The sequence below is a fragment of the Phaseolus vulgaris genome, chromosome 6 (assembly GCF_051622355.1).
Source record: "Phaseolus vulgaris cultivar YP4 chromosome 6, ASM5162235v1, whole genome shotgun sequence".
Lineage (NCBI taxonomy): Eukaryota > Viridiplantae > Streptophyta > Magnoliopsida > Fabales > Fabaceae > Phaseolus > Phaseolus vulgaris.
The window spans coordinates 28,175,093-28,198,058 of record NC_143503.1 but is presented as its reverse complement, the minus strand read 5'-3'; the positions used below and the strand labels follow the sequence as shown (position 1 = coordinate 28,198,058).

The window sequence follows — 22,966 nt, the reverse complement described above, 5'->3', positions numbered from 1 at the left end:
AAGGAGCACAAGATATTTTCATTTCACAGAGAAAACGATTTATACATTCCAAATTATTAGGTTTTAGTTTGGTGGGGCGTTCAAATTAATGTTTGTGCAAGGCAAAAAGCCACATACAACTATTTCTTGCAAACCATTATTCCTTACAATTTTTGATTGAGAAAAAAAATACTTTTTTTCTGAGCAAAACATGTCTCTCTAATTTGATATAAAATGCATGTATATAGAGAGAGACACCACACGAATATTATTAGAAAGTATTTGTTAAGATGTGTGTTTTCATAATTAAACTGATGTCGTTGTTTGTCATTTAACCACGGATTTCTCCGACCATGGTTGTTGTCAACATCCTCTAATACAGCACTTTTGTTTAATTTTAATGCTATGAAAGTTCATATTTTAGTTTGAATAATATTATATGGTTCGAGCATTACCTAGATTCAAATAATTAGATCACTGCTCCCATGATAGAAAATAAAGTATGCTCCTTTCAGCAAGTTTCATTATCTATATGCACTTTCGAATCGTAATTGATGTGTCTTTCATCCCAATTTTGATTTCGACTTATAATAATAATCCTTGTCTTTATTTGATTTTTTATAATTTAATTTTTAAATAAAATACTAAATTTAAAGTATTAATTGTAACAGAATTGATTGATTCAGTGGGATTTTTGGACAAACGTAATTGGTCTCTCAAATTAGAAAGTTAATATTGTACACTTTAAAAAATATTAAAAACTTAAAAAAAAAAAAGAGTTCATGATAATGACTTTATAACTTTTTTAAATTAAACATCCTCTCCTTAACAAGTGACCTTTCAAATCAGAGTTTAAAAAAATAATGTTTGTTTGTGAAGTTTATCCTCATGTATATTTAGAGACGGATTGAAGTAGACTGGTGGGTTAAACCACCTCTACATTCCCAATTTTTAATTAGACAAGTCTACTCATTAGTACTATCTATTTTATCACAACATAATTCAGCATCTTATTTATCATTTGGAGATACCATTTTAGTTATATTGAAGTAGGAGGATAGAGAGATTCTGGTTAATGTTTAGTATAAAGAAATTAGGTGTTAAGGATTTCACCGAGATTATAAGATATTTTATATTATATAAGTGGGTGTAAAATCTCATTTTATAAGTCGGTCATTTTATAAGGTTGAAATACGTAAAATAATTTTTTAAAGACAAAAAACACATTTGTGTGTTTTCCTATTACAAAGTGAACTTTAAGCCTAACTCAATCCTATAAGATTGAGGTTTGCACCCACCTATATACAATGAAAGGCTCTAATCTCTAGTTGATGTGGGATCTCTAACACACCTCTCACGCTGAGACTGTCAACTCGTGCGTGGGACTATATATTATGGGTGATCCGATAACGGCCCGATAGTGGGTGACCTGATAAGCCCAACAAATACTCGCTAGAACAGACTCTGATATCATATTACAAAGTGGACTTTAAGTCTAACTCAACCCCATAAAACCGGCTCATGAGGTTGAGGTTTGCACCCACTTATATACATATACAATGAAAGGCTCTATAATCTCGACGTCTCCCACATTTCCATTAATATTTTGTTAAAGTATTTCACCTAAAAACGTTTATTTAGTTTAGCTTATTTAAAATATAATTATTTAGTTTCGTTAATTTCATAAAGGGGATTTTAGAAAATAAATAGTAACAATTTTCTCATGTCCAGATTTACACTAATCCTGCATGTTCTTTTAACCCTTTCTTTTTATTTTCTTTTTCCTCACATTTTTTTTTTTCATTTTTTAAAGTCTTTTCCATGCACATACAGATAAAGCTGCTTCCATTGGTCAAAATAATTGGCGGCGTCTAGAAGCCCCCATTAAATTTTACCTGATATCATCGGCAATGTTGAAAACAGAAAAAATAGTTTGATATCCACTTTTTTTTCTCACACAACTAACCATTCATTCTAAGAATAACAAACTAAATTAAGATATTTAATTAAAATATAGATTAAATTATTCAATAAAATCTAATAAAAAAAGTTATAAAATAATTATATAAAATGACAATGTTGTCATTATATCACAATTTTTTATTTAAATTTTAGGTACCTTAGATATCTTCAATTAATTTTTCATTAAAAAATTTCATTTTATTGAATATTTAAAATATATTTTACTTTTAACTGAGTTTCATATTAATTTGATTTTTGTGTTGATGACACGATTTTTACTCTCGTCTTCTCATTTTAAATTTATCTACCAACTCTCTCTGTTTTCTTCGTAATGTATATTTAATATATTAGTGGTAACTAAATACTCTACGTAGGATTTCTTGTCGCATTATATCATCTTCACATGATTTTTTATTTATTTATTTTTTCTTTTTCTTTTCATCTGTGGATTAATACTCTATGGCATAAAAGATTATACATTTGCCTATTGTTTGGGTATTGTTGATAAATGAATTTGAACAATGTAATTTGTAAAACTATAACCTGATTAAAATAAATTTTGCCAAACTTTTGTCTGAATAACAAATATTAGAAAAATATTTTTTTTTATAAAAAAAACACTGTTTGGATCATTGAATCAAAATTTATTAATAAAAATACAACAACTAGAATTAAACTTCAAACTTATTGAATGAAGCAAAACCAATTTCCCCTATTAATGTAATGCCACCATAACTTTACCCAGTTAACAATATTTTTTTTCAGTAACCAAACATCTTAACTATAAATCAACTCATATTTAACTTAACTCACCCTAATTAATCCACCATAATTTCAGCACCAAACTTATCCATAATGCACACTTTTCACAATTTCTGCTTCAAATTCAAAATTATTTATTTTATTCTATAAAAAAACTCTGTAAAATTAGATTTTAAAAAATTATGGATAGAATAATTTCAATTCACTCTTCTCTTAAATTTTAATGAAAATAATTCATCTCATGGTATTTGACGAAATCCAATGATTGAATCAACCAATGGAAGCATTTTTAGGACAATGGCAATGCTCTTTTATCATACCTATATAAGTAGATATAAGTCAAGATCCCATCTACACGATTTCAAAAGGTTTCAGAATTTAATATCAACAGTTAATGTATTAGAATTTTCTTTGAGTTAGCTATTAAAAGAATTTAAGTTACTTTAAATTCAATCAAACCAATTATAGCGTGTTATATATAGCAAAATTGAGACCTTCATAGTCTTGTCAATTATTGGAACACATTAATGAATCAGTAAAACAGTGTTTTCATATACGTATATATGTATGTATATGTGTATGTATATATGTGGAGTGACCAACCCAACAATGATACAGTAAAACCAACTTTCAATACGTATAATGACGTTTTGCTGCAATAATCATGAATTGAAATGTGTGAAGAAAAATTAAACTGATTGCATATATTTAATAGGTATGTATTCTTCTGTTTGGTGTAAAAAAGTGAAATTACAAAATTAAAAAAAAATGAATAATTTTTAGGTTATTCAATAGAAAACAATGAACCGAAAGTGATAATATTTTTTTATTTGATTGTATTCAAATTAGAAAGAAAAAATATGTATAAAAATTACATAAATATCAAAAAAAAAGTGACAAAAAATATAGGTATTTTGTTATCTGCGCATCAATACAAAAACTACTCCATTAATTAATGGAAGGAAGAAAAAATATGGAGAAAAAAATATTTTTTCACTATTTTTACGTGAAATTCATATTAATCCCTACCATCACTATATTTAATAGTTACAAACAAATTCATTAAAAAAATTCAAGTATTATTTACTAAAATAATTATCTAATACATGAAAAAAAAAACATACAATCACTAAAGTAGTAAAATTTAAGTCTAATTTATCTCGTTATATATATATATATATATATATATATATATATTATATTTTTAGCTAGTACAAGATCTTTCACACACTTTCTCAAGTTAAATACATTAAACAAATAAATTTGATAAAGAATAATAGAATAAATTTAACCAATATAAACAGATGATATTTTATTGAAGTAGTGAAACTAAAATCTAACTCGCAAAATTAGTTTGCAAAACTTTGCATTCATTTATATATTAATATATAAATTTGATTATATACATATATTTTATATTTGATTTCCAACAAATCCATCAGTAAATTTTTATTTTTTTTTAAATTACTCTAATTCATTTATTAATATATCTTTGTCAGATAAACTTAACACCTAAATCAGTAAGATACCTTCAATTTAAAACTTTAGTGGCATTTATATAGCCTTACTGTAATGAGTTAAATAATATTTGACTTATAAAAAAAAGTATAATCGAAAGGCACATTATAACTACAGGACTTGACCTAGAGCTAGAGAAGTCAAATATGTGTAGCACAAGAGACGGATGAAGTGCAAACAATAAGGAACACACATTGAGTAGCCAACATTATTATTTTTTTCTTGAAACAAAATTACTAGTTCTTGATAAATAGTAGGGCTTTTGAAGATTGATGATAATTAGGACCACTTGGGTAATATATAAATATGTTTAAAAGAAGAACAAGAGTATGAGCTGTATACACATTTATAATACCAACTACTCTACACCTAATATCCTCAACATCACATAATTTGGCTGGAGAAACGGTTCAACTAACTATCCTTCTCCCATCACAACTCTGTAATTGATTCCAGTGACATGCCTCAACCACCATTGCAGGCTATTCAATTCCAACCAATTCTACTTCTAAAACTCCTTCTCAAACTCACTCACTCACCCACTTCCTCAACCCTATACCTCACCCTAGCTAAGAACACACAATTCAAGTAATTCACATGGCAGCTGCATGCATGCCATGCAATGCACCACCACATTTTCTTATGAATAAATCAGTAAATATGGATTTTGCTTTGCTTTCAAAAACATGCATCAAGGTCAAAATTTAATTTGGATTAATTATTTTACTCCGTATAACGTATTTGGAGGCTGAGTTAATGTCACACCACATGAGTTAGCTAGGGCACAATGGCCCTATATATTTATTTCACCAATGTTCAGCACTTCTGAGGTTGGTGCCTTCTTTAATGCACTGGTGGGGATTTTGACGTAAATTAAGCTTTCATGCCTTCACTTTTTTGTGCTCTCTCACACTACGTACCTTCACATATATCCACACCCTTTGCTCACGTAATTATCATTATCTTTCATATTCAAAAAAAGAAAAAAAAAACTTAGATACCATCACTTTTACCTATGCTTGTTCCTCAATCAAAGTTTTCTATTTCAGTCATTTGTTGAATAAGTCTGGTATAAAAGATCGCGTAGTTTATCGAAGTAATATTTCGTCGATTTTAATTAGATATGAATAAAACTAATATTTAAGATATTGCATCTAAATTTTGTCCTTGGTCCTTAATTATCTATTTTATCTATATTTATCATGATTAATCACCAGCATTTAGCTATATATAGATGTAACAACAAGGTGATCCTTCCGAGACAAGTCAAAGTCTTTGTTTTAATTAGGTTTTATCTTGTGAACCACTACATTAAATAACTTTTATAGTTCATACTCCCAACATAAATTTTTCCAATTCCCTTAACTTAAAGAGGGGTAAAGAATACACAGACGCATATTTTTAATAATTCAGTAGTTTTAATAAGGTTCTCTAATAATTCTATGCATTTAGTGAAGTTTGTAACATATTTGCTATAATGAAGTTTGGTGCTTAATAATGCTGTCTCGTGCTCATTAACCGTCTAAATTTCGAAAGTGTATAAAAAAAATTGTAATCACAAAAATCACAATCATTTTCAGTTAGCTTATTGTATTCTAAACAATTTACAGTAAAATGCAAGGGAAGAGTGGAGGAAATTAATTAATTAATAATTTTAATAATAGTTCATTTTTTCATATGATTTAAAATAAATTTTATTTTCTAAACTACTTTTTACGTTAATTGATGGAAGACTTCACTCTTGAGAAAACTTATTCAAAATTTTGTCGGTGGCAGAATCTGAATAAAACAAAGCAATTGAGATGATTTTATTAAATATGGAAAATGTAGTGGAGATGAACTTGGTATTTAGATCAGAATAAAATGTTTTTTTTGTGTTTTCAGAAAATTTAAATTCTGGCAAAGTAATTAGATCCAGAAATGATGCGAAGAAAGAAATGATAAAAGAAAAACATAAATTTATTGGTGGTGAGAGACCAAAATTACTTCCAACAGAGAATAACAATTGGAGGGAGAAAGGAGCAGAAGATAAAAGAAGTTTGCAGCACAAGGCACACTAGCTAGGGAATGATGAGAAGCAGATAAAACAAAGAAACAAACATAGGGGCACACATATATAGATATAACATCCTTTGACTTTTGTGAGATACGTAAACGGAAAAACGATGAATCAAGTCCTGGAATCGAGTTCCATGATAGTGGTGAGATTCATGGGGTGCATGTATTCAGTGGTGCCTCTCAGAATCTGTTGGACTATGATTCTACTTGCTCTCTCTGATGGATGGAATGGGTCCCAAAACGCGTAAAGGTCTCTGTTTGGACACAAGTTTGAGGCCGGTGTGCACAGTCCAATTCCATTGTATGGCCCTTGCCCACAACAAGCTATCTTCGATGTCACAAATCCTGCAAGCCCAAAAACATTTCCAATGGGCTTATTGGGCTTCATTCATAAATAATAATAATAATCTATTCTTCATTTTAATATATATAGATCAAAATAATATTTTGAGAATCTAAACTTTTGATTTAGATATAAATATATATATATATAGATAGATATAATTAAATAATTAAATAATATAAAAAATATTAAAATAATAGTATTAAGAATTGTAATTAGAGAAATTTAAAAATTTAGTGTTGCATGCAGGTGCAATAGGTATTTTACTCATACCATAAGCTCGAGGGTTGGAAACGAAATCCATGTGCATGCGATAGGCATTGGCAGCAATGAAAACTTCGGAACCAAGTTCTTGATTGAGTCCGTTTAACATTTGAACGAGTTGGGGGTTGAACAATGCAGCAGCTCTCTGGAGTTCCACGTCGCAATCACCAGTTCTGCTTCTCATGGCTAATTCCGCAGGAACACACCCCATTGGTCCTGTACCCGTTACAAGAACTCTTCGAGTACCCAAATCATAAAGCCTCTGCATGTTTTCAACCATATACAACATACTTCATTATCTATCTATTTCTGCTAATTATTTAGTTAGTATATATAACACTGAAATAATCAAGTAATTGAAGGTAAGCATGTACATTAGGGAGAAAATATCTAATATTTTGTGTCATAAATGCTTTGCATTGAATTATAAGATGCTCGAAAGTGAGAAAATAGATTTGGTATCCCTCACCAACCAAAACAGACACACTGTCTTTTGTTTAATGCACATTCTTTCACAGAGACAGTAACACTGGTAGTTAAGTACAAGCAGCACTGCGCCAGAACATTTTCAAAAACTGATGATGTATTTTATGGTGTATGCATGATGATTTCCAATGCCGTGTTCGTAAAATATAGCCATTGTTTTTAAATTTCTAAAACAATGACCCACAATGATTAATCATTCAAAGACTGTTGTAACTGTTGTGTTTGGTGATGCATACCCTGAGAACTTTGCGGTACTCAGATATGAGATAGCGCACATAGTCTGGGAGAGAAAACTGACGAGATCTTGCTGAATAGGGGACCAAGTAGTAATTGTTGACAAAATCATTGCCTCCAAGAGTGATGAGGACGAGTGCTCTGTTTACTAGGTTTCTGGTTCCCTCCGCACCAATGTGTGCACTTAACCTTAGCTGATACTCATGGAATAACTTGAGTTGCTTGTAGATATGGATAATGTTCAACTGCCAAAACAACCATATACCAACCATACCATATATCAACTTTTGGAATATAATCACCATGAATTGATTTTATTCACTCTAAAAACGAACCATGTTCTCAACAATCAAAAACTAATAATGTTTAAGCTTACAAATTGAATTCCCGTATCATTGAGAATGCCAATCCCAGCGGATGCAAAATTGGCACCAACTAGCAGCTTCTCTCCAACCAGCAAGGGGCTCAAATAGGGCAGTGTAGGCTCTAGACCAAGTTCCAAACCTGCATGCAATTAACAAGAATTGATATATATATATAAATAAACTATAGCAAGCCTAGTTATAGCCATGCATGCAAATGATATACATATAGAGAAACTTTAAGCAGGGATGAACAAGTGTATAACATTAGTGAAAACATGTTGATTTGATTTTGGCAGCATGTGAGAAATGAATTAATTCATACTGATAAGGTCAGGGATGTTTAAGCCATTAGAGAAACGTCCAGTGGGTCTGTGTGATGGGAAGTCAATGCCATAGGGTGGAGCATCTGCTCTGGCTGTGGTTGCCAAGAAATCATTGTTGCCACTGTCCACGAGTGAATCTCCAAAAACGAAGAAAGCCCTTGTTGGTTGGGCAGAAACAGAATCTGGTGCTACAACCAAGCTTATTATAGCACAAAAAACAAACACCAAAACATTAGTCATGGCTACAAAACAGGAGTGGAGTGAGTTGTTTGTGAATATATGATTCTTAGTTTGCTGAGTCGTGGTTTTCATCAGGCAATTGGAAGAGCTATATATATACAAAGCCTGAGAGGTTGATTTATCTTTGCAAACCAAATTCATAAATGTTTTCTTCTACCACCTCTTTAGATTTAAAGCAAACCGCCGAATCAAGAAGAAGCAAGTACATCAAGTAATTGCTCTAGGGAGTGGTCTTAACAGAAGCCAAACCCTTCCTTCAATTTCAACATCCAAATCCAGCATAAATAACTTCAAGCCGCGTATGTAGACAGAGTTTAAAATATTGACGTTGTTTCCTCCTCAACCACAAGCAAAAACTCAAGTTAAATATTTTCACCTCTGCTTCTGGACTTAATGCTACAGCAACTACGCAATTTATGTTATATGACATCAATTTGAATTAATTTTCAAGTACATTGACGTAATTTATCGAAGTTCGCAGTTAACAGATTAATAGACCAACATGTTGGATCAGTAGAACTACGTTAATCACAGGAATTAGGAAACTTCATTTTGGGAGAAGTGTTAACAGCAGCTCCTATGTTACTGCTTCTCTTAAACTCTTGGTCTGCATTCCAGTAACTATCTTTAAAAATAAGTTTAAGTAAAAATCATAAACTTATGTGTTTATTTGAATACTTGTATTCTAAAACCAAGTTAATAGTAAATCATGGTATAAGAGTTTTGATTCACAGAAAAAACTACCTAAATCAAATTCTTTAAAACCAATCATGAAAATATTTATATAGAATCGTACTAACAGCTGTTTCAAGGCAATTTTATACCATATATTGCGAATCCAAACAGTTCTTTTGGAGAAAGCCAAGTTTTAGAATTTTGACTTTTCCTGAGAAAAAAAAGTGAATACTGTTCACTTAATTTAACCCTGATAGAAAAAAAATATATAGGTAGTAAGAGAGAGATACAACTTTCTTGACTCTTTCCTTAGTGGGTAGTATCTTACTGAGAAGAGAAATGGAATTGAAGTGTAGGACATTTATTAATGTTAGGATGAGAAAGTAGATAGTTATTACAGGGTACCTCCAAAAACCGGTTAAGATAAAAAAAAAAAAGTGTTTAAGACAAGAACTATTTCAGGTAAATGGAATTCTAGAGTTTTACTATCAATTTTGTTGTCTAGCTCGTTCTGGAAGTAGTTTGTATATTGTACACCATTTGAAACTTAGAGATAGTGAACTAAAAGACTAATATTCTAAATAATTCTTCACACTATCAGTGTCAATCTTTTAATAGAAACTCTAATAACATTAACTAAATCTGAGTTTGTAATATGTCAAATCATAAGCTAAAATTAAGCAGAAGTGTTTGCTCATAGAATCAAGCATTGGGCAAGTCGCTTTACTTGCATTATTGCAGTTGAGTCTAACAAAAATATCATCAGACATACTTGTTTTAAGCACCGCAAACTTAGGAAGATGTGAGAAATATATTTATAAAGGACACAGAAAGAAGTTGCAGATTCGGTTTCAGATGTATTTGAGCTAAATTATGAGTAATTATTAAAAGGTTTTCTTTTAAACTTTACAATCACTGGTATCTTGGTTGATTTAGAACTACAACATCAAGCATAAAATGTTGAAATAATACTATTTATGTGTGCTCTTTTGAGCTAAACAAGATATGAAGCAAAAAGGAGATGTTTTTCCTAAATAAGGATTGGATTATGGGTGGGGACGAAAGAAACACATGTACACGTGATTCACATAAATAGGTTGGCGTTTTGGTCTCAGCTACCCTCATCCAGCATCACTAGTTTTAGATTCTTTCCCTTCACAGAGACCCTTCCATTTTCTTCACACTGTCTCACAGTAGTTAAATTCTTCTAAAATAATTTTATACGCTGGACATTGGACACTGAATAAGGTTTTACTACAACAAAATCATCAAACCGTAACTTATAATAGAAACTTATTAAGTATTCACTGTTGACTAAATTAGTTATTATTGTAGAATAAAAATATATATTAATATATAAAATGTTTTTTTATTAATAAAATTAATTCTTAAATTGATATCTAAATTAGTTATCAAATATTTTAGCTACTAATATTTTTAAAAGACTAATAGAGACTAATATAGAATATAAAGTAATAAATAATTAAAAACTTTGTACGGTTAGACACCAATTTAAAAATTATTTTATAAAATTTTATTAATAATAAAAACTATTTTTTATATTAATAATATTTTTAGTTTATAAAATGATAGCTACTTTAGTCAAATAATAACTAATTATTTTAGTTTTTAAAATTAATTTTTATTTAATTATTTTTTTATAATGTTTAGAGTTTAGAATGTAAAATTTCAGATAAAAATCTCATTTTATAAATCGATTTTATGAAATTAAATTAAATTTAAAATTTAATTTTTAATATTCTATCATAAAATCATTTAATATTTTATCAAACTCATTTATAATTTATCATAATAAAGATTTGTTAAACTTATCTTTTATCGTGTCATTTAAAAAAAATTATGTTTTTTTATACTTAGTCAGATTCTTTTAGGAGTGTGAAATAACTAGAAGTAGTTAATTAAACTAAACTATACTACAATTTAAAAAAAAAAAATAGACTGGTTTTTTGGTTTCATTTTTAAAAATTGAACTACAATAGTTTAGTGAACTATTTAAACTATTACGAAAATTAAAAATTTATTTATATAATTATTCACAAGCAGCTCTTGAAGTCGACGATTCTTTAAAATAAATTTTCGAATATAATTAATTTGTATAGTGAGACTATTTATATTAGTTTATCAGATATAATTTGTCGATAAAAGACGGAAGACTGTATGTTGGTAATAAATCAATTCATACATGACTTTAAGTTTAAATAAATATATAATGATAAACTCTTTTTTTATTCACTTTTAGTGCGTAATAAAATTGTAGGTAAGATACTTCAATTATTTTAATTTATGAAAATTAATATTTCAATTAAAAAGGTAAAATATAGTTAATTAAATAAAGAAATACTTCACTTAGTTCAGTTTATTCTAACTGTATTTTTTAGTTTAGTTTTGGACAAACTATTTTTTTAATTTAGTTTAATTACTACAGAATTTATTTCACTTCAACTCATTAATTTCTAGTATTCTACTGGTGGAAAATAATACATCTCCATTGCTTTTTACTTTTTTAATTTGTGAAAATAATACTCCTCCTCTTGTTTTTCATAACACAATACTGATAACTTTTTTATTTATATTTTTAATTCTTTTATGTAAATCTCTAATTAATCTACAAGATAATACTAATTTTTTTTAATTAATATTTTTCTTTCACCTATTCTTTTATTAGTTTATATTTTTTAACTTAGAAAGGAAAAGAATAAAAGTGGAAATTTAATAAATAAAATTATATTTCTTATTTTCTGGAAAAGAATTTTATGCTTAACATATTACTATACATCATTTAATGTCATGTTATGGTCATGTACCCATCATATTTACATTATAATAATCAATTTTATGACACTGGGCCCAATAATTTATATTTTCAAAGCTCCACATAAACTTGAAGTTTAATATACCAAAGCATATAAACCAGATTTTATTTATGTTTACATTAATGGAAGTATAAACTCTTATTTAAACATGTCATTCTGCATACCATTTTTTTAATTATTGTTTTGTGAACAAACTAACTTAAATGGATCCATAAAACAGGTTAAATGTAGACAAATTATTAATGAGACAATTTTATTAGTTCACTAAACCGCTTTAGAATTACTATAATATTTGTGTCAATGATAATACATCACAATTAAATTTTGTTGGCCATCGTATTGGAACTCCTTATCTTTTATTCCATGGACAATTGTAATCTCATTGTTTCACTTTATAATTACATTACGTATCTTTATCCATTTATTCATACTTTTATATTTTTTATTATTATATTAGTAAATAGTATATTCACTCTAAATTTAAACTCAACAGAAAAATTATTATCTATGGATTTATTTAAATCTAGTTCAGTACAACGAATAAACATAATAAATAATGTTTTTTTTTATAAAACAATAATCAATTATTATATCATCTTTATCAATAAGATTATTTTTTTATCGGTAATAAAAAATTAATAAATATGAGTCACTTTATGAGTGATTTAACCCTTATACATAACAAACAACCTTAATCACTCTCAGTAAACATATTATCATGTATGCCTATACAAAACACTCTTAACTTAACCTAAAGAAAGTCGTATAAGACAAACAAATATACTATGTAAATATCTCATAAGATCATTCTCATGCATTATTTTCTTGATACTCTTCTGAATCAATACTTGTATTGTCACTTTCTTTATTATTGTCATCAATAATTTTCGTAAACATTATTGGATTCTCACTAGTTCTATACTAGCATAAGTCATTTTTAATTAATGAAAACTCATGTTCATTATATGATGCATTAAATGCAAATGAAATTGAGTCAATATTTTCTTTTACAACTCATTTATAGCTTACTCTCACATATCATACAAATCTTGAGACTTTATTTTCACTACTACTAGCCAATTGAGATATTTTGTGTCTTTAACTAATACACTTGTTAAGTTTATCTAACAAAAACATATAATTCATTAGTCTCAATTTACATTTACTAATAATAATAAATTTATATTTATCTTTTTTTATCCTCTTCACTTATAATAAACATCCACTAATCACATTTAAATAAAAACAACATTATTTTCACCACCGTAACTTAATTTAACTATTAAATTATATCAAGATATATATTGTCACAAATATTTTTTTTCAATATACATGATATCTAGGTTATGATATAATTTTAGACGTATCCAATAAGATAATTAAAAAATGATGTTTCTTTTGATTATTAAGTAATTAAATTTGTTTTCACTTTCTTTTTGTCACAAACTTACCAAACATCACCTATTTATATTTATTATAAATAAAAATAAATACTAATAAAAAACATGTAAAAAAATAATGAGTTAATAATATATGCACAAAGATAACAAGATGCTTCCAATAAAAAAGTATTAATTATTTTATTTTTATAAAGTTTTCGTGTTAGGCATCATTATGCAACTTGACATCTCAGCTAAGCAAAAGTATTAATTATTTGTTTTTATTAAATTAGTTAATTCAATTTAATTTAATTTTAATTTAATTTGCATATATTCAAAATATGTGAATTCATAAAATTACGTCATAATAATATTTAAATATACAAAATATTTAAAATAATATATAATGAAAAAATAATGTTGTTTTATCTTTTAATAGTCACAAAGTTACCTTCTTGTCATCACAATATTAATAATGACATATTTAAATTTGTATATTAATGTATATACCTATAAAATTCTTCATTATAACTTTTTGATGTAAATAAATTTGTTCATATTTTATTCTTATTAATATTTTATTTTATTAATTTATTTTAATTATTTTGTTATTTTGGCAATTAAAAAAATTAACAATTGTTAGATGTGGAACACCTAGTAGGAGAGAGTGAATAAATATATACGCTGCAATTTTAACTCATTTTTTCAATTGATATTATACAGTTTTGAAATTCCTATTTTATTCTCATTAATATTTTTTTTATAAATTTATCTTAGTTATTGTGTTATTTCAGTGTTTTTCTATTTTCAACGGATTTTATTCTTTATTTTTAAAATTAAATATATTTATTGTGTCCTTCTTTACCTAGTTTTATTTTAATATTAAACACATAAATATATATATAAATTATAAAAAAAAAATATAAATACACATACCCAAGATATGTGTTCTGACTAGTTAATAATAATATTTATATGAGGTATTTTTTTAGTTATGTATATATAAAAAGGTATCAAGCATTATTGGTCTGAATGTTTATTGTAAATAAAGCCTTGCAATGAATTGAAGAAAGTGCATATGAATCTAAGTTAGAGTTTGCATGGAATGGTTTTGTAGAGTTGCAGTACATTATAGAAACCTAAGTTTATTACACTATAAGTTTGAAGCCCGAACAGGTTTTGGGCTTTTATCCTCTACCCACAAATTATCTCAACCCAAAACGATAAATGGGCAACAAGATACACAACCCTAAACTGGGACATTCAATCACAAACCATGGAACCAATCCCATGGCATCAAATAATTTGTAACATACACCTTAAACAATGAAATATATAGGCACAAAATGTAATGCACAATGTACGTGAAAATCATAAGAAGAAGAAGAAGAAGAAGAAGAAGATAATAATCAGGTCCTTGAATCCAAATGCATAATGGTACTGAGATTCATTGGGTTCATGTATTTGTTGTCTCCAATCATGAAGGTGTCCACAATTATTCTGTTAGCTCTCTCACTTGGATGAAAGGGGTCCCAAAATGCAAACACATCCCTGTTTGGACACAGGTTAGAGATTGGAGTGCACAGTCCAATCCCATTGAAACGTCCTTGACCACAGCATGCCACTTTTGAGGTGATAAACCCTGCATTTCAACACCTTCACTGTTACTTCATGCTTCTTCTCTGTAACTATAAAAAAACTATAACAATTCTGCCAAATAATAAATTTTAGTATTTTAATTGACAAGTTTGATAATGAATATAATTTATGTGATTGATTTTTTTAATATATTTAAAAATAGTTTATAAAATCAATTTTAAAACGTTTTTGGATAATTTTTTAAATATTTTAAATCAAGATAAAACTTATTATTTAGCATTATACAATAAAATAGAGTTTGTATCTATACCTATATATAAAAATATTCATCTTTGTAACATTTTTTTGGTATACACTTTTTTTTTTATTCTAACCTTATTTAATATATCTCATTTTATTAGTATATAATGGAGTATTTTATCATTTTATATGAATTATTTTTAAAATATTTTTTTTTTAATGTTTAAATTAATATTATGGGACATTTTTACATATAAACTAACTTTTCACTATTTTCTCAATTTCTTATTTTAAGACAACAACAGAAAGAAAGAGAACATACTCTCGCAACCCTCACTCAGTTTCCAAATCTCACGTATTAAATAAAATAAATATTATTTTCAATCACTCTCTCGACTCAATTTCCAATATCTCTCTCCACTCCATTTCAAAAGAACATTATTCTTTGATAAAACTATCATATTTTTTATGTACCATCGAGTGAATCATAACTTTAACGTGAACATTATCAAACTTTCTAATCCTAATACCACCAATGGAACAAAATAAAAAACTTGAAGAAGAAGATAAACTCAAATCATAGAAAAAAAAGTTGATTAATCAATTATATTTTATTTTTTTTACATTTAGATACAGACACCGCTAATATATAATAATAATTTTTTCCTAATATTCTTTTACGTTGATTTTGAAAAAAAAAAACACGTACATAATTGATTATATTTTAAAATATATTCGATTATAATATTTTATTAATATTTATAACATAATTGTTTCATAACTGATTATATATCAATTTTGTTTACCAATTTTTTTAATATTACGAAGAAGGTTTAATTCTTCCTTTTTCATATTTTTAACTGTTTTAATGCATCGTTTTCTAATTATTACTTTTTTACAATCCGCCTTGATTCAGAGATCAGTAAGGATGTGCAGAGTTTGACTTAGGATGTGTTTTGGCGTACAAAAATTTCAGCTAAATTTTCTCAAGTGGTATTTTTTTAATTTAAATAAAATAAAATCCTTTTAACATAAATATTTTGATTTTTTAATCTTCTATTTAAAAAAAATATTTATTATCATTAATGGTGGGAAGAGAAAACAAGAGAAACAAAAGGGCTGGTTTGGTTTTCTCCAAACAGTGAGGCCCACACCACTTCAAAAGTCATATAATTTGGGCCTCTTATGGTCCCAACCAGTAACTGCACGCTAAGCAGTTTTTGATCGAGACAACTTCTTCCTTGACCTTATCAATTTTAACCCGCACTCTAACATTTTCAAAATTTTAAAATTATATTTATTCCAAATTTAAAAATTTGAAATTTAATAAATATAATTCAAAATAAAAAAATACTAGAAAAAAATTCAGAACACAAAATTAAAAATATATTCTAGATAAGAATTTTCAGAATTCAAAAATGTGTTTTAAAAATCCAAATTCAAAATATTTCTGAAAAAGGATTTTGAAAATAATTTTTTATTTACACGCTCTTTTTATTTAAGATTATTTTTATATTTTATAATTTTTAATAGTAGATTACGTACATATTGAAATTAATATAGTGGGAAGAATTTGTCTTTAGTCCAATGGTCATCCTTTATAGAGTTTATGTTTATAAATACCTTTTCATTTCGTAGAAGACTTATTCTTTAAGGAAAAAAAAAATATTTGTACAATATATTAGCATGATATTCAATTTTACTTCAGCTTGGCTATTAATTTATACCTAAATTAAATCGTAAAAATATTTGGTATTAATTTCTGACTCATATTTGAGATTATTTATTAAATATATGTAATTTCACTTATTAACTATTAAAATATAAAAAAAAATTAAAATTGATAAATTGTGGCAACTTCACAATAAAAAAATAAATTATATGACACGATTTTAATAAGTATTTAAATTGAATTCGTGTATACACAATTTTAATTTTATCATATTTCAAAGTCCTATTATCATCCCAACACAAATTATTTATTTTAATATTTTTTTAAAAAATTACTTATTTTAATAATAACTTTGATATAAATGATAAAAATGTGAGATATCTAAATTAGGATATAGAATAAGCATATATAAATAATAAAATAGAAAGAGAAAGTGTTTGTACATACCGTAGGCTTGTGGGTTACTAATAAAATCCATATTTGATTCGAAGGCATTAGCTGAAACGAAGATAACTGAACCAATTTCAGAGTTGAGTTGATTCACCAACTGCACCAGTTGCGGGTTGAACAATGCAGAAGCTTGTTGCAGTTCTGCTGCACACTCCCCATTTCTGCTATGCTGTGCTAGTTCTGCAGGTACGCAACCTAATGGCCCAGTTCCAGTCACCAAAACTCGTCTTGCTCCCAATTCATAAAGCCTCTGCATGCATCACAAAAACCTCTCATTCATTATTATTATACAACCATTTATTTACTGCTTCTCTCAACAGTGCCATATGCATATTCTTCAAAAAGACTAGGTGCATGAGAGAGAGATCACGAGTTATGACACATTAATTCTACATTTATAGTACCTTACCCCACATGCTTCTTACATCAATTTTTATAAATCGGTAGAATGAATCAATGTTCAATGCCTTCAACAACCCCTCATACCATACCATAACTCAACTTGCTTCACACAACCACACTCATTACGTATGTATTAAGTTTCCACTATACTACATTGTCAATCATTAATAGTGGCTCAAGTCTAACAGAAATTAAGTACACTAGAATCAATATTATATATAATATAAATTTAAGATCTGTGTTGTATCATTTACTTTACTTTGACATTATGCATGTTTGACAGGTCTTGTTCTTGTCCAACTTATCTGTGTTTTTTTTTTCTGAGACACAAGTCTTGTATTTACCCAAGAACCTCAAACGCTTTATTACTAGCTAGTAAATAGTACAAATGGATGCTAACAGTTTTAGGTCTGCTGGTTCTAACATAGTAAATTTTTACACTTTCAAACACAATATTCTAATAAAAAATTGTTAGTATTAAGTGTAAATCTCAAATTATAAACAAATTTTATAAAATTGATTTTTACTTAAAATTCATTTATTATAATATATATATATATTAATGAAAAGTCCCTGTAGAAGAGAAAAGAGAAAAAAAAACATATCAAAATGTCCACAAATAAAAAAAAATTATTAAAGACTATTTAAGGGCTTAATTTATTTTAATCATGTATGTAATAAAAAAAATTATGTTCACGTTAATTTTTATAGTCGTTTATAATCATAAAAACACTATTGATAATGAATTATTTTATTGCAGATACTAAATTAAGATAGTATTATAGTTTTTATAATTATTAGAAAAAAAACTAAAGAAAACCAGTATAACATAAAATTTAAAGTCCAAATATCATTTTGGATTGGTAACATGACACTTTGAGATTTTCTATTTGAATATATAACTGTACTGTATATGTATCTAAATTTAAAAATATATTTATGAGATTAAATTAGACTGTAAATTTATTTATTATTATGATTATTGTAGCTTAAATTCGTTATGAAATCATGTAGTCTTTTCAAAATTTTCTATTTTGGGAAAGATTTTATTAGTGGCTACCCTCACCTTTTAATATTATTTTGTGAGATACACCTATACTTAAAGTTAAAGTTGACTTCTATAAGTAGCAAATATTTGAAGAAAAGAAAAGTATATGAAAAATGAGCACGACTTAGTCCCAATCAAAAAAGTTTTGGATCGCAGGTTGGTGGCAGTTGTGTATACGATGATAATGTGCATGGTAAAAGTAGTTTGAAAGGTGTTAATGGCCCGAATTATAAAAGGGAATATAGTGTAGTAATACTATAAAAACAGCAAACAGAAGAGAATATATACCAGAAGAATTTTGCGATACTCGGAAATAATGTATACGACATAGTCTGGGAGTGCAAATTGGCGTGATCTTGCAGAAAATGGCACCAGGAAATAGTTGTTAACAAAATCATTGCCACCTAAGGTTATGAGGACCAGTGCCTGGTTCACAAGTCGTTGAGCCTGTTCTGCTCCAATTAGTGCACTCACCCTTTGTTGATACTGCTCAAAGTACTGTAATTGTCTTCCGATTCGGATTATGTTTATCTGCAAATACATACCATTTCTCATTCAATGCCAGTGTTATTTCAACACATTTTATTCTTTAACACTACTAAATTAGGAGGTAGACTTGTTTAAACAAGAAACAAAGCTACTAACAAAACTTGAGATTTTCAGTAAATTTCTGTCAAAGTGTAAAAAGTTTGTTCTAATGAAGAGAGAAAAAAAAATGTTGGCTTACAAACTGGATTCCAGTGTCATTGAGAATTCCGATTCCAGCAGAAGCGAAATTGGCACCAACGAGTAGCCTCTCCCCGTTGAGCGCAGGACTCAGATACGGCAACGTGGGTTCTGACCCAATTTTCTCGCCTATTTGCATCACACACTTCTCATAAGCATATTAATTATGCATTATTAATACCAAGAGGAACAATAAATGTAGCTTAGGTTATCAAATAATGAAGAGTTTTAAAACATAAGAAAACAAAAAACATTGTCGAAAGAAAGTGAAACAATTAATCAGAACAGCGACATGATTAGGGACCCAACTGATTATGTCCGGGATATTGAGGCCGTTGGAGAATCGACCGGTTGCCCTGTGAGTGGGATAGTCAATGCCATAAGGGTAAGCGTCGGCACGAGCAGTGGTGAGTAGGTAGTTATTGTTGCCATTATCAACTAACGAATCGCCAAAAACAAAAAATGCTCGAGCCTCGGCTTGTGGAACAACGTTGTTGTTCCATATGATTAAGATAACAAGCAAAGACAGAAACATAGAAGAACCAAAAAGGCTTTGGTCCATGTCTGGCTTATGGTAAATACGTTTAACACTGAAACTGAGTAGATGTGTGAAGAAGTAATAAGTTGGGTGGTAGGTTTATATAGAGGTCATTGGTTGTGATATTTGATGTGGCGAATTAAATAGCTTCTGCTACCACAAGCAGATGAAGATAACGCTCATAATAAAGAGAGAGACCTATCAATTCTATTTTGAATTCAATTGTTTGTACCACTCTTCATGTGCGTTAAATGCATCATAACCGGCTTACAGCTACTTTTCTATCCTCTTTTTTCATCTTCATACTTTTCTTATAAATGAGATCAAAACCATGGATTTTATTGCTTCTATCTTCAGAATATTTCACATTTATTGCCTTTTACCTAATTCTTTTGTTTTCCAACTATTTCAAATGGGGTATCAATTAATTTTATTGCAGTAGGAGCATGTTACAACAGATCAAACTCCATAGTTGCCATTAAGAATACGTATGAGAAAAAGGAGAGGAACAGTACTTACTAGGTATTTGCATATATCATGTGTATCTAAAAGATAAATACTTGAATCTACCACATTGAAGCCTCTTCAATATTTGGTCTCTCTTGTTCCCAATTTCCCCTACCCACTTAGCCTGTATATGGATGGATCATGTACAAGGGGTTAATAAATAACACTCCATGTGCACCATAGCCCTTCTATTTCGCCATTGGCTTCAAAAATTTATACACCTACGACCAGGTTGCCAATTAATGCCCTTTCTGCTAAAACATTTCTTTTTTATTGCTACCAATATGCAAGAATCACCAATTTATTATTATTATTTAACTTTTTACCTTTCTATTTATTTCTTTCCTAACTAAATTTGTTTTCTTCTTTTTTGCCTCCTACTCCCCTGCTATATATATAAATATAGGTACACAACATTCTAAAACTTCAATTCTAATACCATCCTCTGTTTCTACTACACCTTTCCCCTGGTTAGTAGTTGTCAAAATTTATGTTTTGTACTTTGTTTAATGACATCATCTATTCAAACTATTCCTCACTATTTAATTTACCTTTTTTTTTATCATAACTCACTCATGGTGTATTTATGGAAAGTATATCGTTAGGAACTAAATAGTATATTGAAGTTCACATATGTAAAGGAAAACGAAACAAGATAAATGAAATAAGTTAAACTATAGAAAAAATTAAGTGATGTTAATGTTAATTGCTAACCATGATCTCTGAAACAGAAAACTAAAGGATGTTTAAATGCAAGAAGTTTAAACCATAATTATTATATAAAATTGTAGATATAAATTAAGATTGTAAATAGGGTTGACGGGGTGTTTTGGTTGGAATCGTCGTGGTGTGTAGATTTATTTTTTGTGAATAACGTTACAAAAAGTTATATGCTAGAAGATAAATGTAACTATTGACCCCAAAAGTTTTCGGTAACGAAATTCCGTCACTAACACGAGCTTATAAATGAATAGTGACAGCTAATAATTCACTGAAAGTGCATTTATTAGTGAATGTTCTCAATGGTCAATTCAACCATTAATTATAAAATATAAACCACAAAGGGTAATTGTTTCTATTTAATGTCAATCTAAAGAAAGATTTGAATCATACACGTTTAGATATTTAGGGAAGTGTCACAGACAAGGGGAAAAAACAAAAAACCTACATCACAAATAAGGGATTTAGGATTAAGATCTATTTAAACATTAACAGTGTAGATATAGCAAAGTCAAGGCAAAAAATACATTGGTTAATGCAAAATTTAAAACTCAGATCTATGGGAAAAAAAATCTATTTAACAGCATAATTTCGCATCATTTTTTAACAATCAATTTTAAAAAACTTAGTACGGCTTTGTCATCGATTATTATATAATTTATCAAATATTTGCAGCATTGCCCCCAACCTCCTCCTTTGCCTCCACTTCTAAATCAACTATTGTTTTTGAATGATTGAAGACACTTGTTTATTACAATTCTCTGACATCTTTTATTACAATGTTAAATAAAAAAAATATTAATGATAAAAACATAGTTAAAAATCATAATGTTTCTTTTAATGTTTATTCGGTTTGTTTCTATTGGTGCCTTAAACTTAGTTTTTTATTAAAAGTTCGTGATTGATTTAGGTTGATCGAGTTGCTTTTCTTATGCTGGTGATGAGAACTTGATTTTGAGGGAGAATTAAGTCGTAGGTGTTCATGTTTTTCTTTTTTGTTGGCTTTGTTGGAATTGTTTGTTTGGTAAGTAGACGTTAATGTGTTTTTGTACGCTATGTATTATAATTAGTTCATAAATCATATTTATTATTAATAAAAAAAAAATATAATAAAATTTTAAATTTTTTAAAAAATATACACGTCCCAATCAAGATAAAACTAATATAATTATCCATTAAACTCATTCGAACCGGTGCCTAACTTTATTTTATTTTACCAAAATGAAGCAAACAACCTTCTCCAAATTAAGCTAGCAATAAATTTTATAATTTAATATGTTATCGATTAAAAAACATATTTTATAATATAATGCTAATCAAATACTTAATGATGTTATATTTAAATTTGTGTAACCTCGATTTATGCAATTAATTGTATTAAAACAAATAAAAATTTAATTAAGAATATTTGATTTTTTTGTTTGATGTATAAACAAATAATTTATGCAATAATTTGATGTGCTAGCCCTTTAGTTCATTGATTAGTTTCAAATAATTTACTCTGTTATAAAAGTGTCAATAATTTTATGTAATTGTCGATTATAATGTGACTTATTATTATTTTTTTGTTTTTTTCTAATATATTATTTAGACTAAAGTAAATAATTATGCTAATGCACTATGTGTTGAAAAAATGTCAACT

The 22,966-nt window shown here is 27.8% G+C and overlaps 2 protein-coding genes across 2 annotated transcripts; both read right to left on the bottom strand.

Moving 5' to 3' along the window:
* Positions 1-6,164: 6,164 nt before the first annotated feature.
* On the bottom strand, positions 6,165-8,975 carry LOC137831845 (GDSL esterase/lipase At5g33370). The gene is made up of 5 exons (XM_068639694.1): positions 8,294-8,975; positions 7,983-8,110; positions 7,609-7,851; positions 6,896-7,148; positions 6,165-6,624 (listed from the first exon to the last, which is right to left on the bottom strand). Exons 1-5 carry the CDS (start codon positions 8,673-8,675, stop codon positions 6,392-6,394), a joined length of 1,239 nt encoding a protein of 412 aa, XP_068495795.1. The 5' UTR covers positions 8,676-8,975; the 3' UTR covers positions 6,165-6,391.
* A 5,526-nt stretch (positions 8,976-14,501) lies between these two features.
* On the bottom strand, positions 14,502-20,182 carry LOC137831844 (GDSL esterase/lipase LTL1). The gene is made up of 5 exons (XM_068639693.2): positions 19,869-20,182; positions 19,561-19,688; positions 19,122-19,364; positions 17,381-17,633; positions 14,502-15,064 (listed from the first exon to the last, which is right to left on the bottom strand). The coding sequence occupies exons 1-5, from the start codon at positions 20,119-20,121 to the stop codon at positions 14,832-14,834; spliced, it is 1,110 nt and encodes a 369-aa protein (XP_068495794.1). The 5' UTR covers positions 20,122-20,182; the 3' UTR covers positions 14,502-14,831.
* Between the last annotated feature and the right edge of the window lie 2,784 nt (positions 20,183-22,966).

Excerpts from the sequence above, each read along its gene's own strand:
- LOC137831845 (XM_068639694.1), bottom strand. The coding sequence starts at position 8,675 with ATGAATTTGGTTTGCAAAGATAAATCAACCTCTCAGGCTTTGTATATA. Across the intron at positions 8,111-8,293 it reads AAACATCCCTGACCTTATCA|GTTTGGAACTTGGTCTAGAG; the intron begins GTATGAATTAAT and ends AATTGCATGCAG. Across the intron at positions 6,625-6,895 it reads TTCCAACCCTCGAGCTTATG|GATTTGTGACATCGAAGATA; the intron begins GTATGAGTAAAA and ends TTGGGCTTGCAG.
- LOC137831844 (XM_068639693.2), bottom strand. The coding sequence starts at position 20,121 with ATGGACCAAAGCCTTTTTGGTTCTTCTATGTTTCTGTCTTTGCTTGTT. Across the intron at positions 19,689-19,868 it reads CAATATCCCGGACATAATCA|GCGAGAAAATTGGGTCAGAA; the intron begins GTTGGGTCCCTA and ends TGATGCAAATAG. Across the intron at positions 15,065-17,380 it reads TAGTAACCCACAAGCCTACG|GGTTTATCACCTCAAAAGTG; the intron begins GTATGTACAAAC and ends GTTGAAATGCAG.